The sequence below is a fragment of the Rissa tridactyla genome, chromosome 2 (assembly GCF_028500815.1).
Source record: "Rissa tridactyla isolate bRisTri1 chromosome 2, bRisTri1.patW.cur.20221130, whole genome shotgun sequence".
Lineage (NCBI taxonomy): Eukaryota > Metazoa > Chordata > Aves > Charadriiformes > Laridae > Rissa > Rissa tridactyla.
In genome coordinates, this window is record NC_071467.1 from 67,787,423 (window position 1) to 67,808,446 (window position 21,024).

Here is a 21,024-nt window from a genome sequence, read left to right on the forward strand (position 1 = left end):
GCAGAAGGCACAGCATTTGCATAAAAAATTCTCCATAACACAACTATTACAGCAGTGTTAGGATCACCACGCTACCATGTTTAAACTAAATTATTATCATTCTAGTATCATCCTACATACCACATAAACCAATAACTTGGATCCTAGGCACCATCAAATCACAATGTTGCTAATATGAATTATGTGACTGTGCTAAAATGGAGATCATGGGGACATTAAGTAAGCAGTTTCTTCTGAGGAGCATGAATCAATAGTAAACTGATAAAGCAAGCAGATTTCAGTGATTTTTTTTTTTTTTCCCAGAAAGAAATTTCTTCAGGTGAAATTCTATATTGCTTGAATACTGAATACAGCCTACTGTACTCCAAGATACTGAGATGATGATTATCTCCTTTCAATACATAGCAGACACGTATAACAGGAAACAGAAATACTTTATTAGTCAGGCACATATGCTGTTGTGTCTAAAAGCTGATCTCTTCAGAGTAGATACTCTACTCCATTGTGAAGAGTGTTCTAAGATAAAATTAGCAAATTTTATCTCAGATGTTTCTCTCACTGTCTTGTAACTAGATATTTTTCTTTTGACATTTCAGTCAGACTCCATTTCAAAACAGCAGGTTTCATGCTTCTTCGGCTCATAATATAAGCAATACCGGAGATACAAGACATAAGATAAAAATTCCAGTTTTTAGAAATACGTGGTACACCCTTAGCGCTCTTAACTGAAAAACTGCTATGTCTCCACAGAAAATGTTACAGAAGGAAGACGATATGAGAATGCAAACAGGACATATTAGTCATTCAGAACATAACTGTTTTGAAAACTATCCCAAAGATCATACCAAAAGCCTATCAGATAAATAAAGATGAAGAGCAAATAATACGAAACAGGACAGCCTTCTAAATACATTAATACCCAAATGAAAATTGGGCTTTAAATCTGTGAAGTATATTATAATCATGCTAACTCAGTTCATAAATGTATTGTGCATAAAGCAGGTTTGTTTGGCCCCTGGTTGCAGGAGCTTTTGTTCAGCCTAAATCAAATTTCATGCATTTGTATACAATGCCACTTGAAAGCACTCCTGTCTGAAACCCGGTGTCTTGCATCTCATATCTTACTTATTCCACGATCCACATAAATTGTTTGTCTTTCTATTGCTCATTAGTTCTACCCTTCCAGAAACACATCTGCTTTTGTCTTCCTGCCTGTCGCCACTCCTGCTACACTGCATCCCAGATCCACCTGTGAGGAAAACGGCAATCCTGTCCTGTAATACTTTCTGATGTCTAAAAGAGTTTCCATGACACAATGAGGTCATTCAAGACCTTTCAGTAATATAGTGTATTTAATTTGACAGTTTATAAATCACCGAGGGCATAAATTAACACAGAATTGGGCTTTTAGAGAAGGACAATCATCAGTAGCTTCCCCTGCTCTATATAGATTAAAGTATCAACTTGTGTGTTGCAAGAAATTATTGACTATTAATTTTCTGAAATTACAGCTGTTGGAATTTTTCTGTTTGCACTTGAGCTTGTTTCCTGCATAATCTGTAAATGTCCTGGGATATGGGATGAAAATTAAGTTTCAAAACAGCCAGAAATTTCATCCTGGAAACAAGGGATCATTCCAAAGGTTGCACTGAAACTGCAAGAATTTGGTTACACGTCTAGATTTTACTTTAGAAGACAAACCCCAAACACTTAAAGAGCTGGCTACTCTTCATTTGGGACCTGGTGGATTGGTAGGGTTTGAAAGGTAATCTGGGCAGGCAAAAGAAGGAGGAATAAAATCAGCTCCTCCAAAGCAGAGCACCGTGATCATGCAGTCACCTTTCTAGTGACAGCACAGCTGTTAAGTGTTCAGGCGTTTCAGTGTTTGGATTCCAGAAGACTTATTTCAAAATAATGCTTTCTGCCACCATTTTCTCCCTGATGATTCTGCTAAATGGATGTTATTTTGATGCTTAAAAGACACGTTTCCATGAAATATGTGGATTTTTCTTGAACTGTTTGAATCCACACAGACCACTTCTTATAGGTTTTAGTTTCTAAGAGGAAGATTTGTTGGCAGACAAGAGCAAAGCAAAGAAGGGCTTTGTACCATTAGAACAGCATAAAGTAGCCATAAATCTTCCCTGACTTTTCCTGGGTGCCCTGTCTAGGCCGCAAAGCCCTGAGTTGCTCTCAAGCACACAGGAAATTGTCCTGGACATCTTTTGCCCTTGTGAGACTGAATTTATTTTTTTTTTTTAAACTTTTCATTCTTGTTTGAATCCATGAAGACATGCTTATTTACGACAAAGAAATTTCTGTAAGAGATCTTTCTATGTGTAGTAAACAATTACTGGCAGTTTGTGTAAATGGGCCTGCAAATCTTTACCCCCACCAAATTTCCATCATATTTCCATCATGTTTCCATCATGACAGCATACACATCCTATAGCCCACCCCTTCAAGAATGCCTGTAGACTTCTGAATTGCAATCAACCTCCATCTGTTTCTCATTAAAAATCAATAGTGTCAAGACAGAAACTCATCAGTAAAACTCTACCAGCTCAGAAAAGAGAGTCCAGGCCTTTTGTATCAAATATGCTGATTAAGCTTGGCTTTAGTTATTATTAAATGTTTACTAAAAGAGTCGCCTAAAGCTCATGCAGTGACCTATGCGTAACAGTATTCTTTAATTGTCTTCAGACAGGTAATTGTATCAGCTAGGCCTCAGTCTTGATGTGTGCGCAGCTATACTACATTGTCTCTATGGCTTAAAGAAAATATGTTGGAAAAATTCCCACTAACAATTTAAAAAAAAAAAAATTCTGCAGAACTGAAGTTTTCGTTGGGAGGATGCAGTTTCATGTTAATCCAATTTCAAATGAAAAAAAGATGATGTCTATCCAACAGAGCTGACCATTTTGATTGTTGAAGTGTTAAGTTTTGAGCAAAATACCCTAATTTCTATTCCATGAAAAATATCACATTCATCCCACTGAGGTGAAAACAACATTAGAAAGCTAAGATTTCCCATAGAATTAAAACTGCTGATTGTTTTTGACGCTAGTGTTAAATGAATAGCTAAACTTATTTAAATCATCATAGGAAACACCTGCTAACATTCACTTTGGCTTGAATTAGTCCTGTCATGTTTTTAAAGTTTGCCACTGAATTAAACTATCTTTTAGTCCATTTATCTTTGAGTTACGTGCTCTGCATCTTCTTTGTGTGTGTGTTTTTGGGAGAGGGAGAGGAAATACCCAGGCAAATGAAAATGAACATATCATGTCCGAAGAAGAGCAATGAAGCTGGTGAAAGGACTAAATAATAATTCCTGTCAGGAGCAGCTGAGGGAACTTTGGGGGTTGTTTAGCCTGGAGAAAAGGAGGTTCAGGGGAAACCTTATCGCTGTCTACAACTCCCTGAAAGGAGGCTGTATCGAGGTGGGGGTCGGTCTCTTCTCCCAAGTAACAAGCGATAGGACAAGAGGAAATGGCCTCAAGTTGCGCCAGGGGAGGTTTAGACTGGATATCAGGAAAAATTTCTTCACTGAAAGGGTTGTCAAGCACTGGAACAGGCTGCCCAGGGAAGTGGTGGAGTCACCATTCCTTGAGGTACTTAAAAGACATGTAGATGTCACTAGATGGCACTTAGGGACATGGTTTAGTGGGACTTGGCAGTGTTAGGTTAACAGTTGGACTCGATGATCTTAAAGATCTTTTCTAACCTAAACGATTCTATGATTCTATGTAAACTCCAATAGATGTCCTGAGGAAACCTCACAGCATATGATTGTTGAATCCACACAGAAAACTGAGGCAGACTTTAAAGATTTTCCACCTACATAAATCATGAGCAAATAATATTCCAGTTATAACCACAATCAGGAAAAAATAATAATCTTGCACTAGTACAATAGCACCTTCATTTAATAAACTTAAAGCATTTCTCTGGCTGACATCAGCCACCCTGCAAAATTTAACAGGGAATCACAAGTGAAACCTGTCTGAAGATACACCTGGGGAAGGGGGTTAAAAAACTTGACATATCTAAATTATGGTGCTCTTAGACACATAGCTGTAGGAGTGCATGAGTCAACAATATATTTTATGACTAATAACAAGCTTACTGACATATTGTAGGGTATTAATATATAAATGACCTACTTTGAACTGCCCTCTCCTGCATTGAGTCTCCTGCTGAAACTCTCATATAAATACATTTATACAAGCCTAAATACATGATCTCTCAGATTTCTCCAGGCTCCAGAAAAATCCACCTTATTATTTTTGACACTAATGTACTTTAGAAGTAACCATCACTCTTTAAACCTATGTTACGCACACTTCCCATGTTAGTATCAAACCATTGCCACAGAAAGCTGCAGTGGGCGATTGTGTGAAGGAGACATCCCCCACATGAAGTCCTTCAGACTAGAGTGATGCAGACAAAAAGACACCCTGCCTCTCCGAGGACTTCTAGGATTTCTTCAGTGGCCTCACATGCACACAGACTTGGAAAAGAATTGTAGAAGGCAACTAGATACTAAAGGCGGTGGCATAAGGCGAGGCCAATCTCTTGTTAAACATTGGGTTGGAAGACAGTTCTGACTGGGACCCCTCAGCTGGGGAAATGCAGCTCAACCGCAAGATATCTGAGGAGGAGCTGGGCTGTGGAAGGACAATTATTTCTTCCAGGAATGGAAAAATGGGAGATTGTCAATCCAATTTAAATACCAGAACAAAAAGATCTATATACAAAGACCCATCAAAGATGAGAAGAATGAAAAACAAAATAATACTTTCCATTTCCTTTTGGATGCAAACAGATTTTTTTTCCTTTCAAATATACTCTACAATCTCCTTTCCAAATTTTGGCAGCAACTGGGACAGCTGCTGAGTATGAGCCAACATGTGTCTGAGATTTTGAACTTCTGCTTTTCCTTTCTTTGCTTGGATAGGTAACTGTCTCTGTAAGTGAACACCAAAAAACACCCTCTGAAATTTAGAAGCCATCATTATTGCTTTTCCATTATATTTATTGGGTCCTTGGCTCATATAGGATTAATCTGTTTATTTAGACTAAGAATTCAATAACAATACAAAATTTAGGGCAGTAAAATCTGCTTGTTTGGGAATTTTTTTTTTTTTTGAGCAAGTACTAATAAAGAACCACAATTTAATCCTGCTGCTTTCAATGGCAATAACACTGTGCATGTTTGCAGCACATTCACATGCACAAATAAATGGTGAGGATAGGGAATTTTATGTTTTCTGCTCTTACTACATTTCCCTTATCACAGAATCATAGAAATATAGAATGTTTAGAGTTGGAAGAAATGTTAAAGATCATCTAGTTCCAAACCCCCTGCCATGGGCAGGGACACCTCCCACTAGACCAGGGCTCAAAGCCCCATCCAGCCTGGCCTTGAACACTTCAGGGATGGGGGATCTACCACCTCTCTGGGCAACCTGTGCCAGTGATTCACCACCCACATTGTAAAAAATTTCTTCCTTATATCTAGTCTAAATCTACCCTCTTTTAATTTAAAGCCATTACCCCTTGTGTCCTATTGCAACAGGCCCTGCTAAAAAGTTGGTCCCCATCTTTTCGTAGGCCCCCTTCAAGTACTGAAAGGCCACACTAAGGTCTCCCCAGAGCCTTCTCTTCTCCAAGCTGAACAGCCCCAACTCTCTCAGCCTGTCTTCATAGGAGAGCTGCTCCAGCCCTCTGATCATTTTTGTGGCCCTCCTCTGGACCCACTCCAACAGGTCCATGTCTTTCTTGTGCTGAAGGCCCTGGAGCTGGACGCAGCACTCCAGGTGGGGTCTCACCAGAGCAGAGTAGAGGGGCAGAATCACCTCCCTCGACCTGCTGGCCATGCTTCTTTTGATGCAGCCCAGGATAAGGTTGGCTTTCTGGGCTGTGAGCACACATTGCTGGGTCACGTTGAACTTCTCATCAACCAACACCGCCAAGTCTTTCTTGGCAGGGATACTCTCAATCCATTCTCCGCATAGCCTGTATTTGTGCTTGGGACTGCCACAACACAGGTGCAGGACCTTCCACTTGGCACTTGCACTTTAATTCAAAAACCTTTTTTTTACAAACTAACATCTGCTTTTGTGTAAAACGTACAGCAGTCAGAAGTGAATGACAACTGTACAATTAACAACATTTTGAGTAGCAGAAATAATTAGGGTTGCTTACTTAGCATGTATAGGAACTGGTTGAATTTCTTATTCTTTCAAAGCAAAACACGCAAAACCGCATACACGCAGACATTACCACCAGAACACAACTCTTGGACAAGAGTCAAATCTTGCAGTTTTCTGTATCTGCTGCTACCTATACAAGTGTTTCTCTGGATCTGACATGAAGAGAAATGCTCAAGCTCAATTTGGCATTTAATTCCACTACAGGAAAGCAATAAGAACCTAACCATGCAGTCCATGCCTAAATTCCACTGAAGTCAAGTACAAAGTATTTCATTGGAACAGAAATGGAGCTAAGCATGTATAACCTCTCTTGAGGATAGAAACCTTGACAGAGCTGAACCCCATAAAGAAATGTTTGTGGTCAAATGTGTTTTTTATTCAAATGTCACTCATTCTTTATTCTGATATGCAGTTAAATATATTTACTTACACAGCAGAAAACTTTCACAGCCATTTCCTCATCAAACTGGCCAAGGATTATCCGAACATCGTTACCCTGCAGATTGAATAAGATACGTTTCAGTTAAATGCAGTCACAGCCTTTCCAGAAACCACTTCAGTTGGCCATTCAAATTGTGTGGAGAGTTAGCACAGATTACAGCTGCAGACAGAAAAATTAATTCAGAACTATACCATTTTCTGTAAGTTCAAGAACTTGAAATACTGCAAGAGACAGCAGCCGAGGTGTTTGAAGAAAATGATTAAGCAATAGCACTAACAAGAATAAAACTATAATGTTTATCTTGTCAAATATTACCATTCAGTAATACTAAATATCAATATTTTTTTGATCCCTTGCAAGATTTCTTTTAAAATTTTGCATATTAAAACCAGCTGAAAATATATGCTTTTCACTGCTTACATGAACTAATGCTGTAAAGTTGAGAGATTGGAAATTTGTGAGTGAGATAAAATGCCTTGATATTTTGCCCACTTCAGGAATTTTTAAAGGTTTTACTCATACAACATCTTCTCTACAGTCACTATAACACATTGTCAATCCATCTTCTCCTTCTCCCTCCCACCCCCACACACTAAAAAAAAGTAAAAATCACACTTTAAGAATCTATGACTGAAGTCAAAAGAGATCATTTTATTTTCATACTTAGAAACATTAAGAAAATATTCCTAAATTTGTGAGCATATGCAGGAAAATATTTCTTCAAGAACTGGGCTAGCTTTTTTCTCATGTGAAAAATTGCTTTTAACATCTATAAAACACAGAACAGATAGCTTTTTATGACTTAATATTTCCTTTTATTTCACACAAACGCTGGGTTCTCAGCAAAAGGTTGAGCAAATCTAATTTTTCATCTCTTTTACAAAACACTCGGTTAGAATTACTAATAGCTCTTTCCCTCTCCAAGTAAAAAAGAAACAGATGATCCAGTGTGAATTTCAGTGAGGAAAAACATTTCAGTTTTAATTAAATCAATTTATCAAAGATTTTCAGTTTAGATAATTTCGATGTTTATTTCCTGCTGGGCAGAAAATATTATGATGGACAGTGCAGAAAGATACTAGAATGCTTCTGCAATTAAGTGCATGAAATTAGTATCACTCTTAGCAGGGTTAAAGTCAGAAAGTACGTAATATGCTTTGCTCATTCTGAACCTGTGCACTTTCAGTAAGCCTGCTTCTCTTTATTTTTATATTTAGCCACAGATTGATAAAGTAATGTAAATCTTATTGAAGCGGATTAGATCCTTTTTAAACAAATCTAACATGGTCACATGAAACTAAACAAACAAATTAAACAAATTACAGCAATAGTATTACAGGTTTTGCAAGAACTATAAATAGATTTAGGAATTATGCAGCAAAAAAACCCCCCTCATCCATTATTTCTATTTTTCACATTCTAAAAATGATTTTGGTCACTCCTGGAATTCCTACTCTGAATCAATTGACCTCTCTGAACATAAAAATGCAAAATTAATATTTTTTAAAAGAGTTGAAAAGTTTGTTTATAAAAAGAAATGACATGGCACCTAATTATTAAACTTAAAATTGAATAAATTCCTTTTAATTTTATAACATGATGAGAACCAATTTAAAAAAAACAAACAACACAATAACAAAAAACAGAAGATGCGCGGCCTCAAAGTTTATGACTGCCAGAGACTGTAGTCAGGGTGTAGAGAATAACCCTGTAGTGCATGTGCAGCAACACTGCCTGCTGGCTGTGCAACAACCTTCAGACTGAAGGTGTAGTGTCTGTGGTGTGGGGGTCCATGCCTTAAGACATTGCTTCCACCTGATTATCACATAAACCAGAGTATATTTCCGACAGTGACTATTCTTTTACTGTAAAGCACCACAAGAACTGTATAGTGCCTCCTTTTTTCTTTTGTCAGAAATATCCTATCCCATTTCAATAACATCACTGTCTGCAAGGATTGTCTTATGCTAATATCATTGTGCAATTAGTTTGGCAATAGCACTCAGACACAAATCTTGCATATTCAGCCACATGAGTACAAGGCTCTACAATGCCTTTAGTCTATAGGGGTGCAAGCACAGAAGAAACTCATCTTGAAAATGTTTTTCTCACAAGCATAGAGAGCATCTATTCTAATATTGGCAGTCAATCCTATCTTCAGACATGCTGTGCTCTTGTTCAGGTACCCAAGCAAATGAGTGCATTTGCTGACTTGTCCAGCTGTCAGCAGATCCCAGTTCTGAATATCTGACCATCTCAATATCTGACTAAGGATTTCAGGGAAGCTGGATTTTCTGTCAGGCAGGAATCTCTACTTCCAGCATGGACTGAACTTCCAATGCCAGAGCAGGAAATCTGCAAAGTGTGAGAACCGCAACTGAACCAAGTTCTCGAGAATCTCCAATGCTCAACTAGAAAGCTTCATGGCCCAAGTTTAAAGATCAGCTATGGCTCTATAACTTGAGGATCCCTGCTGTTCTGTCCCTGATCCCTGATCCCTGATCCCTGATGTATGATCGAGCCAAGATGCAATACTGAAATGTTCTTTCGCCTAAATTAATCTTTCCATGTTAACACATAAATTACTGCTTTTGAAGCACTCAGTACAGTAAGGAGGACATTAACATGTCTGTGTTCACTAAAAGATTTGGATGGTATCCAATCACAAACTGACTGAAGAAGATCAAAAGAAATGTTCTATTACCACCTATTAAAGAATAAGTCCTCCATTTCAAGTATTATGCCATAGAAAACTACAGCAAAAGAAAGCTGAATTCTGATTTCTTTTCAAAGTCTTAAGAGTTATAACCTTAATAATGTTCCTTTCCAAGTCTTTTTATGCAAAACATGCCAAGAAAAAGAAGGTTTCTCTGACAGAAATATGAATCCCCAGTTCTCCCCACAGTTATCCAGGTATTAACTCTTGGAGGGGTGGGGAAAATCACAATCCACATATGCTCAGTGCTGGTTGGAGATGGATTCGAGAAGATAATGCTGACAGTCAGTAAATAAAGTGACTAGATCCAGTGAGAGAAAAAAGGGCACATGGGAAGGAGAAACAGGTCCAGTAAGGAATTTGGGTAATGGGTAAACATTTTAGGCAAAGATGGAGCAAACAGCTGGGGAGGCAGCAGTAGGCTTGAAACCACTATTGAGTAAGAATCTTGGGAGGGAAGATTAGGACTTTTCAACAGTATGGCAAATAGAAAGCTTAACAAATAATTACTGTTAGGATAAATGCAATCTCAGGAAGTAAGCCCAGAAGAAAATGGAACAACAATCTAGAGGAACGTACTCAGAAGGAGATGAGAAATCAGAGAAGCAGAACATAGCATCGAATCAGCAAGGAACTTCAAACTGGGATGAAGATCCAGAATGAGACAGGGATATTGCTGGGTTAAGAGGAAAGTACGGGACCACAGGGTCAAGCCAGTAGTGCATATATGGATGAATATCTTTTTCTTTGTCCAGCTTCATAAAGTTGCATCATGAAGAACATAATATATAGTTCTAATTGGTTAGTCATATATGGGCAATCATAAAAGATTCCTTGTTTATACCCCCACAGATATCAATACAATGCTGTGAGATGCAATGCCTGAGGGCTTAGAGCTTTTCCTCTTCCACACATAACATTTTTCCTCTGTGTAATAACATAATCCTCAGTAAGCCTCTTTCTCTCCAACTCTGATTTTTGCATCCTCTTCCACATTTTTCACAAATTTGCTCCTGACAAATTGCATTCAAGGTGGTAAATAAGCCTAGATCCATTTGCTGCCAGGCTTGGGTCTGTTGGCTCTGTCCTGCATAAGAGACTCTGAAGCTTCAAATTCACGCAACTGTAAATAGCTCAAATCTCTTGCAGAGATTTTATCTGGATGGATAATGAAGTCTGCACTGAAGTTTATCAGAGCTGGGTTCATGTCAGCACTTGCAGGTCAGGGTATATGTCCGCATTATAGCCTCATGCAAAAAGATATGTCAGACATTTCCTGGGGCATAATTTTTCTCCCCCTTCAGTCACACTGTTAACTGACTATTAGACAGTATGACTTCCTGGCAAGGATATAGTATTCCTTTACATCAACCTTCATGGGATGAATGCAAGTTAACACAGTGTAACTTTCTTGTAGGGATCAAAGTCACCCACTGGATCCCAGTAAGCATCAAGTACTCTTTCTTTCTCACAGAGTTGTAAATTGGTTGCACGGAGCTAAAGCGTATTTGACGGAAGAGTTTTTAATTCATGGAACTAGGCAGGTGATCTATGAGATGATTAAAAACATCCCAGGGGGAAGGCAACTCCCCAGACTGCACTTATATAAAAAGACCAATGTTTAGACCATTTGCCAGATGGTGAGCTGTCATATTTACTCTTCTCAGAGATTGGAGTAGCAATACCGGCATTTAAGCTTTGCCCCTCAGTAAGCAATACATATGTTCCCATATGGACTAAAGTTCAAATAAGAAAATGAAGAACAGTTACATTTAATTTACCCACAGTTATGGCAGACTCTCCATAAAAACATGTTTTATAAATGAAGACTGTAGCTCAGCCTCAAAAATGAATGATTCTCTTGCTGCCTTCTTTCCTTCATATAGGTGAGGATATTATTCACCCACTAAACATAAAGTGTCTTTGGTACTACTGGCAGCTGAGTAGTATAAACCCTGAAGACAGTGAGGATCAAGACATCTAAGATGCTCCACTGAGGGATGAAGAACAACTTGTCTCCTCCACTGCCATTTCTAACAGCCTCAGATATGAGGCACTCTTTAGCCTTTTCAGTTTTTGAGTGATGCACATTATGCTGGAATAGGCAGCTATTTTTTTCTTTCAGCCTGCAGAGCTTTCCTTCTGTGATCAGATTTTAATCTGTCTCATTTCTAATGAATAACACCACGATGTTGTATTACACAGCTTTCCAGAGAAGGATTGCTACAATATCTCATCTGCCAGGAAAAGTCAATGTCTTGGCAGGCTCTTTATGAAATATCTAAATTGAACAGCTCAGATACTCTGTCTTATTCTCTACCATGTATCTGACAGTCGAGATGTTATCAATAAGTCTACTCCAAGATGGGTAACTTTGTCAATAGAGGTATCCACATGTTCTGCCTTCTAAGTGCCTGGACGTCCACTGGAACTACAGATGAGCCTTTGACCTTAGCTATGGAATCGCTGATGGTGAACTAAAGGATGTCAGCTCCAACCATCGTACCATGCTGGCAAAACTTGCTGATGTCTGTGTTAGCGTGCATGTCACTCACTTAGATTGAGGCCGCATCCAAACCTGTTCATGGCCCAAAATTTTAAAATTTAATTAATTTGACTGTTAGAATGAAAGATTGTGTTCGGGCAGTATCCAAAACACCTATTGTATTTGGGAAATCAGACGGAAACTGTTTCATTGAATTGGAATTCATATATCGCAATCTTTTTGTCCTATGTGCATGATACCAGAAAGTTGGAAGCAGAAGTGTTATTGCTCATACAATTTGCCTGTGCGTGCTTAGAATTTTTAAACATTTAAATTGATGTACAAATGCATAACCTCCAACATCCCTTTCTCCGAACAAAAAATGAGTTTTAAAGATATCCTTAAGCCTAAATTTACTTTCCAACTCTGATTCAAGGAGGCTGGAGTCAACGCAGTAACAATTAAGGTGGTGCTAGGAAAAATATAAAACATATATTTCTGCAAATCATACCAGGTATTTCTCTTTTGTTTTGCATAATCATTAATTTCATCAATTTAAACTGTGTTTACAAAAATAAAAGGTGTTTTATATCTACTTGAATCACAAGTACGGTAAGCAGATACCAGTTTACCTATATTAGGTTTACATCTTGAAGAAAGGAATGAACATTTTTAGAATTGTATAGCTAAGTTGTGCCTGACATGTACCTAAGGACAAGTAACCTTGTATTACTGTCAAGATAATTGCTTATTTATTGTTGCAGTAATTTGTTTTGAAGAAGAAATCAACAAATAACTTTAATATATTGTTTGTTAGAGTCTTCCGGTCTTCCCTATAGAACAAACAGCATGTTGTTTACACACAGGAAGGCTAGAATCTCATTGCTTCTTCTAACCTTCAGCCTAAATATACATGCTTATATGCATTTTTTCTTGTTATTACATCATCCATTGGTTTAAATAGCTCTGCCTTCAGAATTGTTCATTTTCCGATGCCAGGCGTTAAATACCTTGTCAAAAATGTGGACTTTACTGATAACAGATACTTGAGTCTTTTCAATCCCAGAGAGGAAATGCAAAGTGGCTTAGACTGGACAGACACAAATGGCTTCCTATAAACATAATCTTTACCTATTTATACTTTAAGGATTCAGACTTGCATCTCTAGCCTGTGGGAATAATAAAGCACACTTAGTTTACCATGCTTCAGACTTTTTCCCGTTAGCTTCAGTAGTGGTCTAGTCTTATACAGGTCGATATCCTTGCTTTCATTTTAGTTTTTTAACACCATTCAGTTTATTAGGGGGGTTTTAACCCGTTTTACACATATTCAAGTATTTGCAGGATTGTGGCTTTGATTGTGTGTCATATTTATTTGATGCCAGCAACGATTTGATCTTCACTGTTTAAAAGTGCTTTCTCTTGCTCTTCAGTCATTTTTTCACGTTCGTATGCGGTTTAAGATTCCTATCTCCTATGTCTAGTCTATTGGTTGCACTGCATGGTAATGCTAAAATATAGTTTTAATTTTATGAGATGCCAGGAACCTAATAAATCATTATAATTAGAGAAGGATGGTAAATTATTCTGCTATCAAATTTATTTTTCCTATTTTTTTAATGATTCATATAAAATAATGCAGATGATATAAAGAAAGAATTCAATCTAAAATGTGTAATGAAGATAATGGAAAGATGCTCAATGCTTTTGCTACATGATAATTTACCTTAAAAGGGTTCTGGTTCCAAACCTCAAGAGCTTTCACACGTATATCACCAAGACTGGTGCTTTAGGTACAAAAATATTAAGCGTTCAACAACTTGCTTTACTTAGTGTCCCTATCAGGAACTATGAAAATATTTACTATATGCACAGACATCCATTGACTTAAGCAGGACTAGGCCCTCAAAATGCCATTTGTTGACTTCATTATGCAATGAAATGTAGTAGCGTATCATTCTTATGCAACTTTTGTTTTATTAGCCTCCTTCATAGGAAAAAAAAAATTAACTCAAATGCCATGACATAATCACCACTTTATTGCTCAAACAGCAGTACATACCTTAAGCTTCTTTACGCTTGTGCAAGGATCATTGGAGAAACTCTCAGTATCTGAAATCTCAATGTCTTCACCATACAGGACACCAGTCAGATCATTCCTCACCTGTCAGAAGTTGAGAAAAAGACAAATTAGTGAACTGAGACTCAGTGAGGAGGAAGCAGATGGACTATATTTATCACTGTAACGACAAGCAATGATCTCGACGATGATACATGCACCCACGTATTTTTTTCCATTTCGCCTAAAATCTGATCAAGGCACTATTCTTTTATGACCATAATCTACCATCAACAGGTGCACTACGTCAAGAGCTTTACTATGTGTGACGAAAAGGTCACAGTGGGTCCCACTTTGCATCACGGGGATGGACAATCCTTGTGTATTTCCAGTGCTGTTAAGACCAAGAGCTGTCTTGTAGACAAAGTGATGTTTGAGGCTCATCAAGGAAACTTACATATTCTCAGTGCTGAGGACTGATTTGAAACCACTGTCAGACAGTCCTAGCATGAATCAGCAGAGCTTAGCTTACGTCAGTTAGGGACTGGTAAATCTTTATGAACTCCTCTGTGCCCTCCTCCTCTCTCAGAGCATGGGTCTTGTTGCATAGGGCAGCACCTGGTATGGTTTCCTCAAAGGTGGCGCACGCAACCATGTACCAACAGAATTTCTCACCTGTTTTTTTCCAGTGGCAAGAGTCTGTCCTCTTTGAGCTGCCTAATAGCACAAAGAAGCCAGATAACATACAAAGCAATCTGGTTTACAGATTTAGGGGTGGTTTTTTCCATATAAGTACTTAAAGGTTTTTTGTCTTAATCCCTGCTGGTTTTCCTCCAGCCACATGACTGCAAAAACAGAGTTTCACATTACTATTCATAATAGATGAGCAAAAATAATTTTACCTGGTCGCAATGTGGCTACAGAATGAAATGAAGAGAGCATAAATCTAATTTTAATTTAATTAAATTATGATCACGGTCATTGCACTGATTGTCTTTTTTATTTGTTTGTTATAACAGAAATAGGAGAACCAAATCACTGTGTAAAACAGGTATCTCAAATGCAAGTACAGAAAATACAATATATGGAAGAGAAATGAATGTGATACTAAACAGGAAAATTTAGACTTCTATAAATCATACACAGATACTTTCCAATGACCCTCTGTATGGGTTGCTGGAATTACATCTTTTAAATCTCCCTCCTAACTCTCCTTTTCCTTGACTTCCTTTGAAAGCAAAGCACAGTCTGTTCAAACCAATGTGGAAATATTTGATATACAGTGACACGGCCAAATAAAGAAGAGGAAGTGATATCTGTCCTTCAGGAGTAGCAACTTCTTCATTTGAATTGAACTGAAGTTTATATAATGAGAAGACATTTTATCCATGCAAAAATAAGACCTCTACTGAAAGTCTATCACACTTATGCCTAAAAGCAAGGGGATGCAATGAGATATGAAAGGTCACAGATGAGACTTACGCATTCTGCTGGCAGTTTTACTTTCAAGACAATCTCATCTCTTCAATAATCCTTCAGCCTTTCTTTAAGATATGTTTGTGAGCATTCTCCCAATCTATGCGTGTTAGTGGGTTAGTGTTTTAAATAGCAAAACAGGTTTTGGTAAAAAAGAGGAACATTTGTTCCTTTGTATTTACCTTTGTACTTTTTCAAGCTTCTTCAAGACAAAGAAGCATAACCTAGTTCCTGCAATGTAGCAATTACATTAATTAATCCTCAAACAGCATTCCATTTTTTTGCTGTTCCCTTTAAGTTGGTTTTGGCAAGTTCTTGGTTGGCCAATGTAGTATTTCCTGAAGATCATTACCACACTGGCTGGCTTAATTACTTCTTTCATGGCCGCTGCTTCATCTTAGAGTCATAGAATCATAGAATGGTTTGGGTTGGAAGGGACCTTGAAGATCTTTTAGTTCCAAGCCCCCTGCCATGGGCAGGGACACCTCCCACTAGATCAGGCTGCTCAGAGCCCCATCCAGCCTGGCCTTGAACACTTCCAGGGATGGGGCTTCCACCACCTCTCTGGGCAACCTGTTCCAGTGTCTCACCACCCTCACGGTGAAGAACTTCTTCCAGTCTGAATCGACCCATCTCTAGTTTTAATCCATTCCCTCCAGTCCTACCATTACCCAACATCCTAAAAAGTCCCTCACCAGCTTTCTTGTAGGCCCCCTTAAGATACTGGAAGGCCACTGTAAGGTCTCCCCGCAGCCTTCTTTTCTCCAGACTGAACAACCCCAACTCTCTCAGTCTGTCCTCACAGGAGAGGTGCTCCAGCCCTCTGGTCATCCTCATGGCCCTTCTCTGGACACGTTCCAGCACATCCATATCTCTCTTATAGTAGGGGCTCCAGAATTGGACACAGTACTCCAGGTGGGGGTCTTGTGAGAGTGGAGTAGAGGGGGAGAATCACCTCCCTCGACCTGCTGGCCACGCTTCTCCCGATGCAGCCCAGGATACAATTGGCTTTCTGGGCTGCTAGTGCACACTGACGGCTCATGTTGAGCCTCTCGTCCACCATTGACAGCCACTCTTTGGGTGCAGACATCAAGCCAGTTCTTTATCCACTGAATTGTCAGTCCACCAAACCCATATTTTATCAGCTTGGAGACCAGGATGTCATGCAGGACAGTGTCAAAGGCTTTGCTCAGGTTCAGATAAATGATGTCAGTTGCTCTCTCCTTGTCTATTGATGCTGTGACCTTCTCGTAGAAGGCCACCAGGTTTGTCAGGCACGATTTGCCCTTGGTGAAGCCGTGTTGATTGTACCCAATCACCTCTTCGTTATTCTTCTGCCTCAGCAGCGCCTCCAGGAGGATCTGCTCCATAATCTTACCAGGCACAGAGGCGAGACTGACTGGCCTGTAGTTCCCTGGTTCCTCCTTCTTTCCCTTTTTGAAAATGGGGATTATGTTTCCCCTTTTCCAGTCAGTGGCTACTTCACCAGACTGCCATGACTTTTGGAATATAATAGAGAGCGGTTCAGCAACCTCATCCGCCAGTTCCTTCAGTACCCGTGGGTGTATCCCAGCAGGTCCCATGGACTTGTTCACTTTCAGGTTCATCAGATGGTCACGAACCTGATCTTCACTTACAATGGGCAGTTCTGTCCAACCCCTGCCATTGTCTTCTGTGACTCCGGGAGTGTGGCTGGAGCCCTTGCCAGTGAAGACTGAAGAAAAGAAGTCGTTGAGAACCTCGGCCTTCTCCATATCACTTGTCACCAGCTCCCCCATTTCCTTTCTGAGGGGGCCCGCACCCTCCCCAGTCTTCTTCTTACCATTAATGTACCTATAAAAATTTTTGCTGTTTCCCTTGATCTCCTTGGCTAGGTTTAATTCTAATTGAGCTTTAGCTTTTCTCACCAGGTCTCTTGCTGTTTGGACAGCTTCCTTATATGCCCCTCATTCCAGCTGTCCTTTCTTCCACTCCTTATAAAGTTTCTTTTTGTGTGACAGTGTGTCCAGGAGCTCCCTGTTTATCCAGGCAGGTCTCCTAGCATTCTTTCCTGACTTCCTCTTTGTTGGTATAGTTTGCTTCTGGACACGGAGACGGTGATCATTGAATACTGACCAGCTGTCCTGGGACCCCCTTCCGTCTAGAGCTTTGTCCCATGGCACATTGGCCAGCAGATCCCTGAAGCGCTCAAAGTCTGCATGCCTAAAGTCCAGGGTTGTAAGCTTGGAATATATCCTCCTAGTTGCCCTGAGGATCTTAAATTCTGTTGCTTCACGGTCACTGCAGCCAAGGTTATCCCTGAGCCTCACGTTGGTCACCAGCCCTTCCCTGTTGGTGAGAATGAGGTCCAGCATAGCACCTTTTCTTGTTGGTTCCTCTACCATTTGGAGGAGGAAGTTGTCATCTATGCATTCCAGGAACATCCTGGATTGCAGGTGCCTTGCTGTGTTGTCCCTCCAGCAGATGCCAGGGTGGTTGAAATCCCCCATGAGGACCAGGGCCTGTGAATGCAAAGCCACTTCTGTCTGCCTACGGAGGGCCTCATCTGCTTGGCTTTGCTGGTCAGGTGGCCTGTAGCAGACCCCTACTGTAACATCACCTTCCCCTGTCTTCCCTTTAGTCTTAACCCATACACTCTCAACCAGTTCCTCGTCCTTCCCCATGTGGAGCTCCATCGATTCTAGCTGGTCACTGATGTAGAGGGCAACACCTCCTCCCTTCCTACCCTGCCTGTCCTTCCTAAAGAGCTTGTATCCATCTATCCCTACATTCCAGTCATGGGAATCACCCCACCAAGTTTCAGTAATGGCCACTATGTCATGGCTTTCCAGCAGCACAGTGGCCCTTAATTCATCCTGTTTATTGCCCAAGCTGCGTGCATTCGCGTAGAGGCACTTCAGCTGGGCTGGCAGCGTCACCCTCTTGCGCGAATCCCCCTTGATTCCCTTGGGGTGTCCAGGTGCGTCATCTCCAGTTTTTCGTCATGCTTTAAAATTATTAAGACATATTTTTACATTATAACTTTTTACAATAACTAAAATAAATGGACAGATAGGGTTTTTTTTATTAAAACTTATGTTATTTTAAAGAAATAGTCAGAATGGTCAGTCCCCCAAGATTTGAGTTATATCCTTCATCCTTTTGTGATGTTATAATCAGTTTTTAAGACCATTCTGTGAAGACATATTCACTGACAAAAAAAGATGAGTAATGACCCCTTTTCCTGCTAGTATACTAGTAAAATGAATGATTGCTATTTTAGCTCCAGCAACGCCATTAATTGCTCCTTATGACACAGTTCTTTCTCTATACGAAGAAAAATTGCCTTTCTGAAATAAACAATCAGTGATAACAAAAGAAAATAGATCTCCCTTGATCATAGTTTAGCTAATGTCCAAAATTCTTCTACCTAGTATAAAATTTCATTAAAACTATCATATGTTTCTTAGAAAAAGTAAAATTTTCCTTAGCTAACAGAACAGTACTTTCCAAAGGCAAACAACTTGTCATAAGGTTCTACCCCATACTGTCTTGCTTTCTTCTGTAAAATAATAATTTTTTTTAGTTGCCGGTTTGGTTTTCTGATATTTTGTTGTTTTTTTTCTGGAGCCATTTCTAGTAATTCTTTTAATCTCAGAGAGACTAGATTAACAGTACTCAGCTGATCTGAGTAGAAAACAGCTGATTCACCAAATACTGTGTAGTCAAATTAGACCATTATTATCATGAGAAAAGTGATAAAAATGACACATTAAATATTATTAAAATAGGCTAACACTTATAGAAAGGCTTCAGTGAAGGGCACAAGGCTGACGATTACAAAAATTACACAGACTGTCTACTGACTTGCTGTGATTCCTTCCCTTCAGAACTTATTCATGAACTCTGCAATTGAGCTATTCAATTGCATATTTTTTTTCTGAGCAACAACAGGAGCCACACTTAAATTCAGCCACTGAGAAATTTCTTTGACAACCCCCTGCCCCACCTCCTAGAAGCCCAATACTCTGCCCCTTTCAGAGCTCTTAGACTTTTCACTGAACTACTGATCTACCTCCCAAAAGACACACCTTATTAGGGCTGGTGCCAGAGAAGTTGGAAGCTGCCACAATCAGATATTGGATGTTTTTCAGATGCATCTGTTGTGGAGATTTTGCCAAAAGAAAGGTGTTTCTTTCCCATTATCACAACAAGATATTAGGAGCTTTATAAGAATTTAGGAGGTTTAGATTGTTTTTCTAGAAGACAATGTGTTTTTTCCCCTTTCAATGCTATGACCACTAGTCTGACACATCTCATCTTGTGCCTGATCTGGGGGTATTTTCACTGCATTTTCCAGTCTTTGCTTCCTATTTCCATACTTTATTTTCACCATCGTCAGACCGAGTGTTTTCTTTTTAAATATTCCAAATATCTCACAGAATTGAAACTTGTGGGTTCCTTCCTCCAGAAATTCTTCACTTCTTTCAAATGAATTTAACTACAGAATCTTCTGATTTGGATTTGGGTCCAACATCAGAATTTGCAAAGCCTCACCTCCAGTTCTAGTGTTGCTAATTCCTGTAGCAAATGCTGCAATTTTAGACTAAATTTGTGAAACACAGAATACAAAATGCTGCATGTTTTGTTTTAGCAGATGCTTGCGGTTCTGGGAAGCATATCACCAGTGGTACAAGCAGCTTTGGAGCTCAGCAGTAATTCTTTCATTCCACCAACTCTTGAGTAAAGAAAATTGTAAACTAGTATACTTCTCCTTCTTTATTGTGTAGAATAGGATAATTTCAACTGGAGGACGCTGCTGTAGGAAGTTGTAACAAAACTGCACTAACCTCTGGTGGGAATCTGCAGTTCCTAAGCAAATCTTGCACTGACTTATAATACAGAAGTAGTATAATTCCATGTGGTTTTAGTCCCTTGTTAACAATTTGATGAAGGTTGTAGCTCTATGTCTGTTCGTATAAATTTTACACACTTTAAAGATACCAACATTTCATTTTCCCAACACAGGAATTACCAGACCTGATCATCAATAAAGCTGGAAGGTTTCCCAAGTTACTGCTTAGAGCCCCTAGTCCTTCACTCACAGCAAAATAAGAGTGCTTTTACACTGCTCTGCATACAAAGCTAGATGAAATCAGTATTTCACCATACTACATATTTAATAGATCTACGTGTGGTCAGCTTCAAAAATTACTGGCGTGCAAATATGTCCACCCAGGAGCAAACTCCAAAAACTGAAGGGTTTGTATCATGTGTAAGAGACGCAGTTGCAGGAAGAAAACGATGGCCCTTGTGCTTGAGGCACAAGAGAAGATGGGAAGTAACAGAATCACCTTTTACCCCTCATTCTGCCAGAGCTGCTCTGTGATACAGCTCATATCACTGAAATAAGATTTTAAAGTTTGCTACCAGGTCTGGCTGTATCTTTTTTTTCTGTGAAGCGGATGGCAGCAATACTTGCCTACCTCATCATTGTTGTATCAAATTCAGTGATGTTTGAGAGGCAAACAAAAAAGTCCCTGACCTTGCACCTGTGAAGGGGGTTTGAGGATCCAAGAACTTGTATTGCCAAGGAAGAAATTAATTCCTTTAATCTCTAGCAAACTGTCGCGTTAAAAGGACTGTAGT

General features: G+C 39.3%; 1 protein-coding gene across 1 annotated transcript in view; it reads right to left on the reverse strand.

Moving 5' to 3' along the window:
* Positions 1-21,024, reverse strand: part of GABBR2 (gamma-aminobutyric acid type B receptor subunit 2) — a 488,425-nt gene that overhangs the window by 245,379 nt on the left and 222,022 nt on the right. Inside the window, exons 4-5 of the mRNA XM_054191752.1 lie at positions 13,924-14,025; positions 6,649-6,714 (exon numbers count right to left, since the gene is read on the reverse strand). Coding sequence (XP_054047727.1) covers positions 6,649-6,714; positions 13,924-14,025 — 168 coding nt within the window. The remainder of the gene's footprint in view (positions 1-6,648; positions 6,715-13,923; positions 14,026-21,024) is intronic.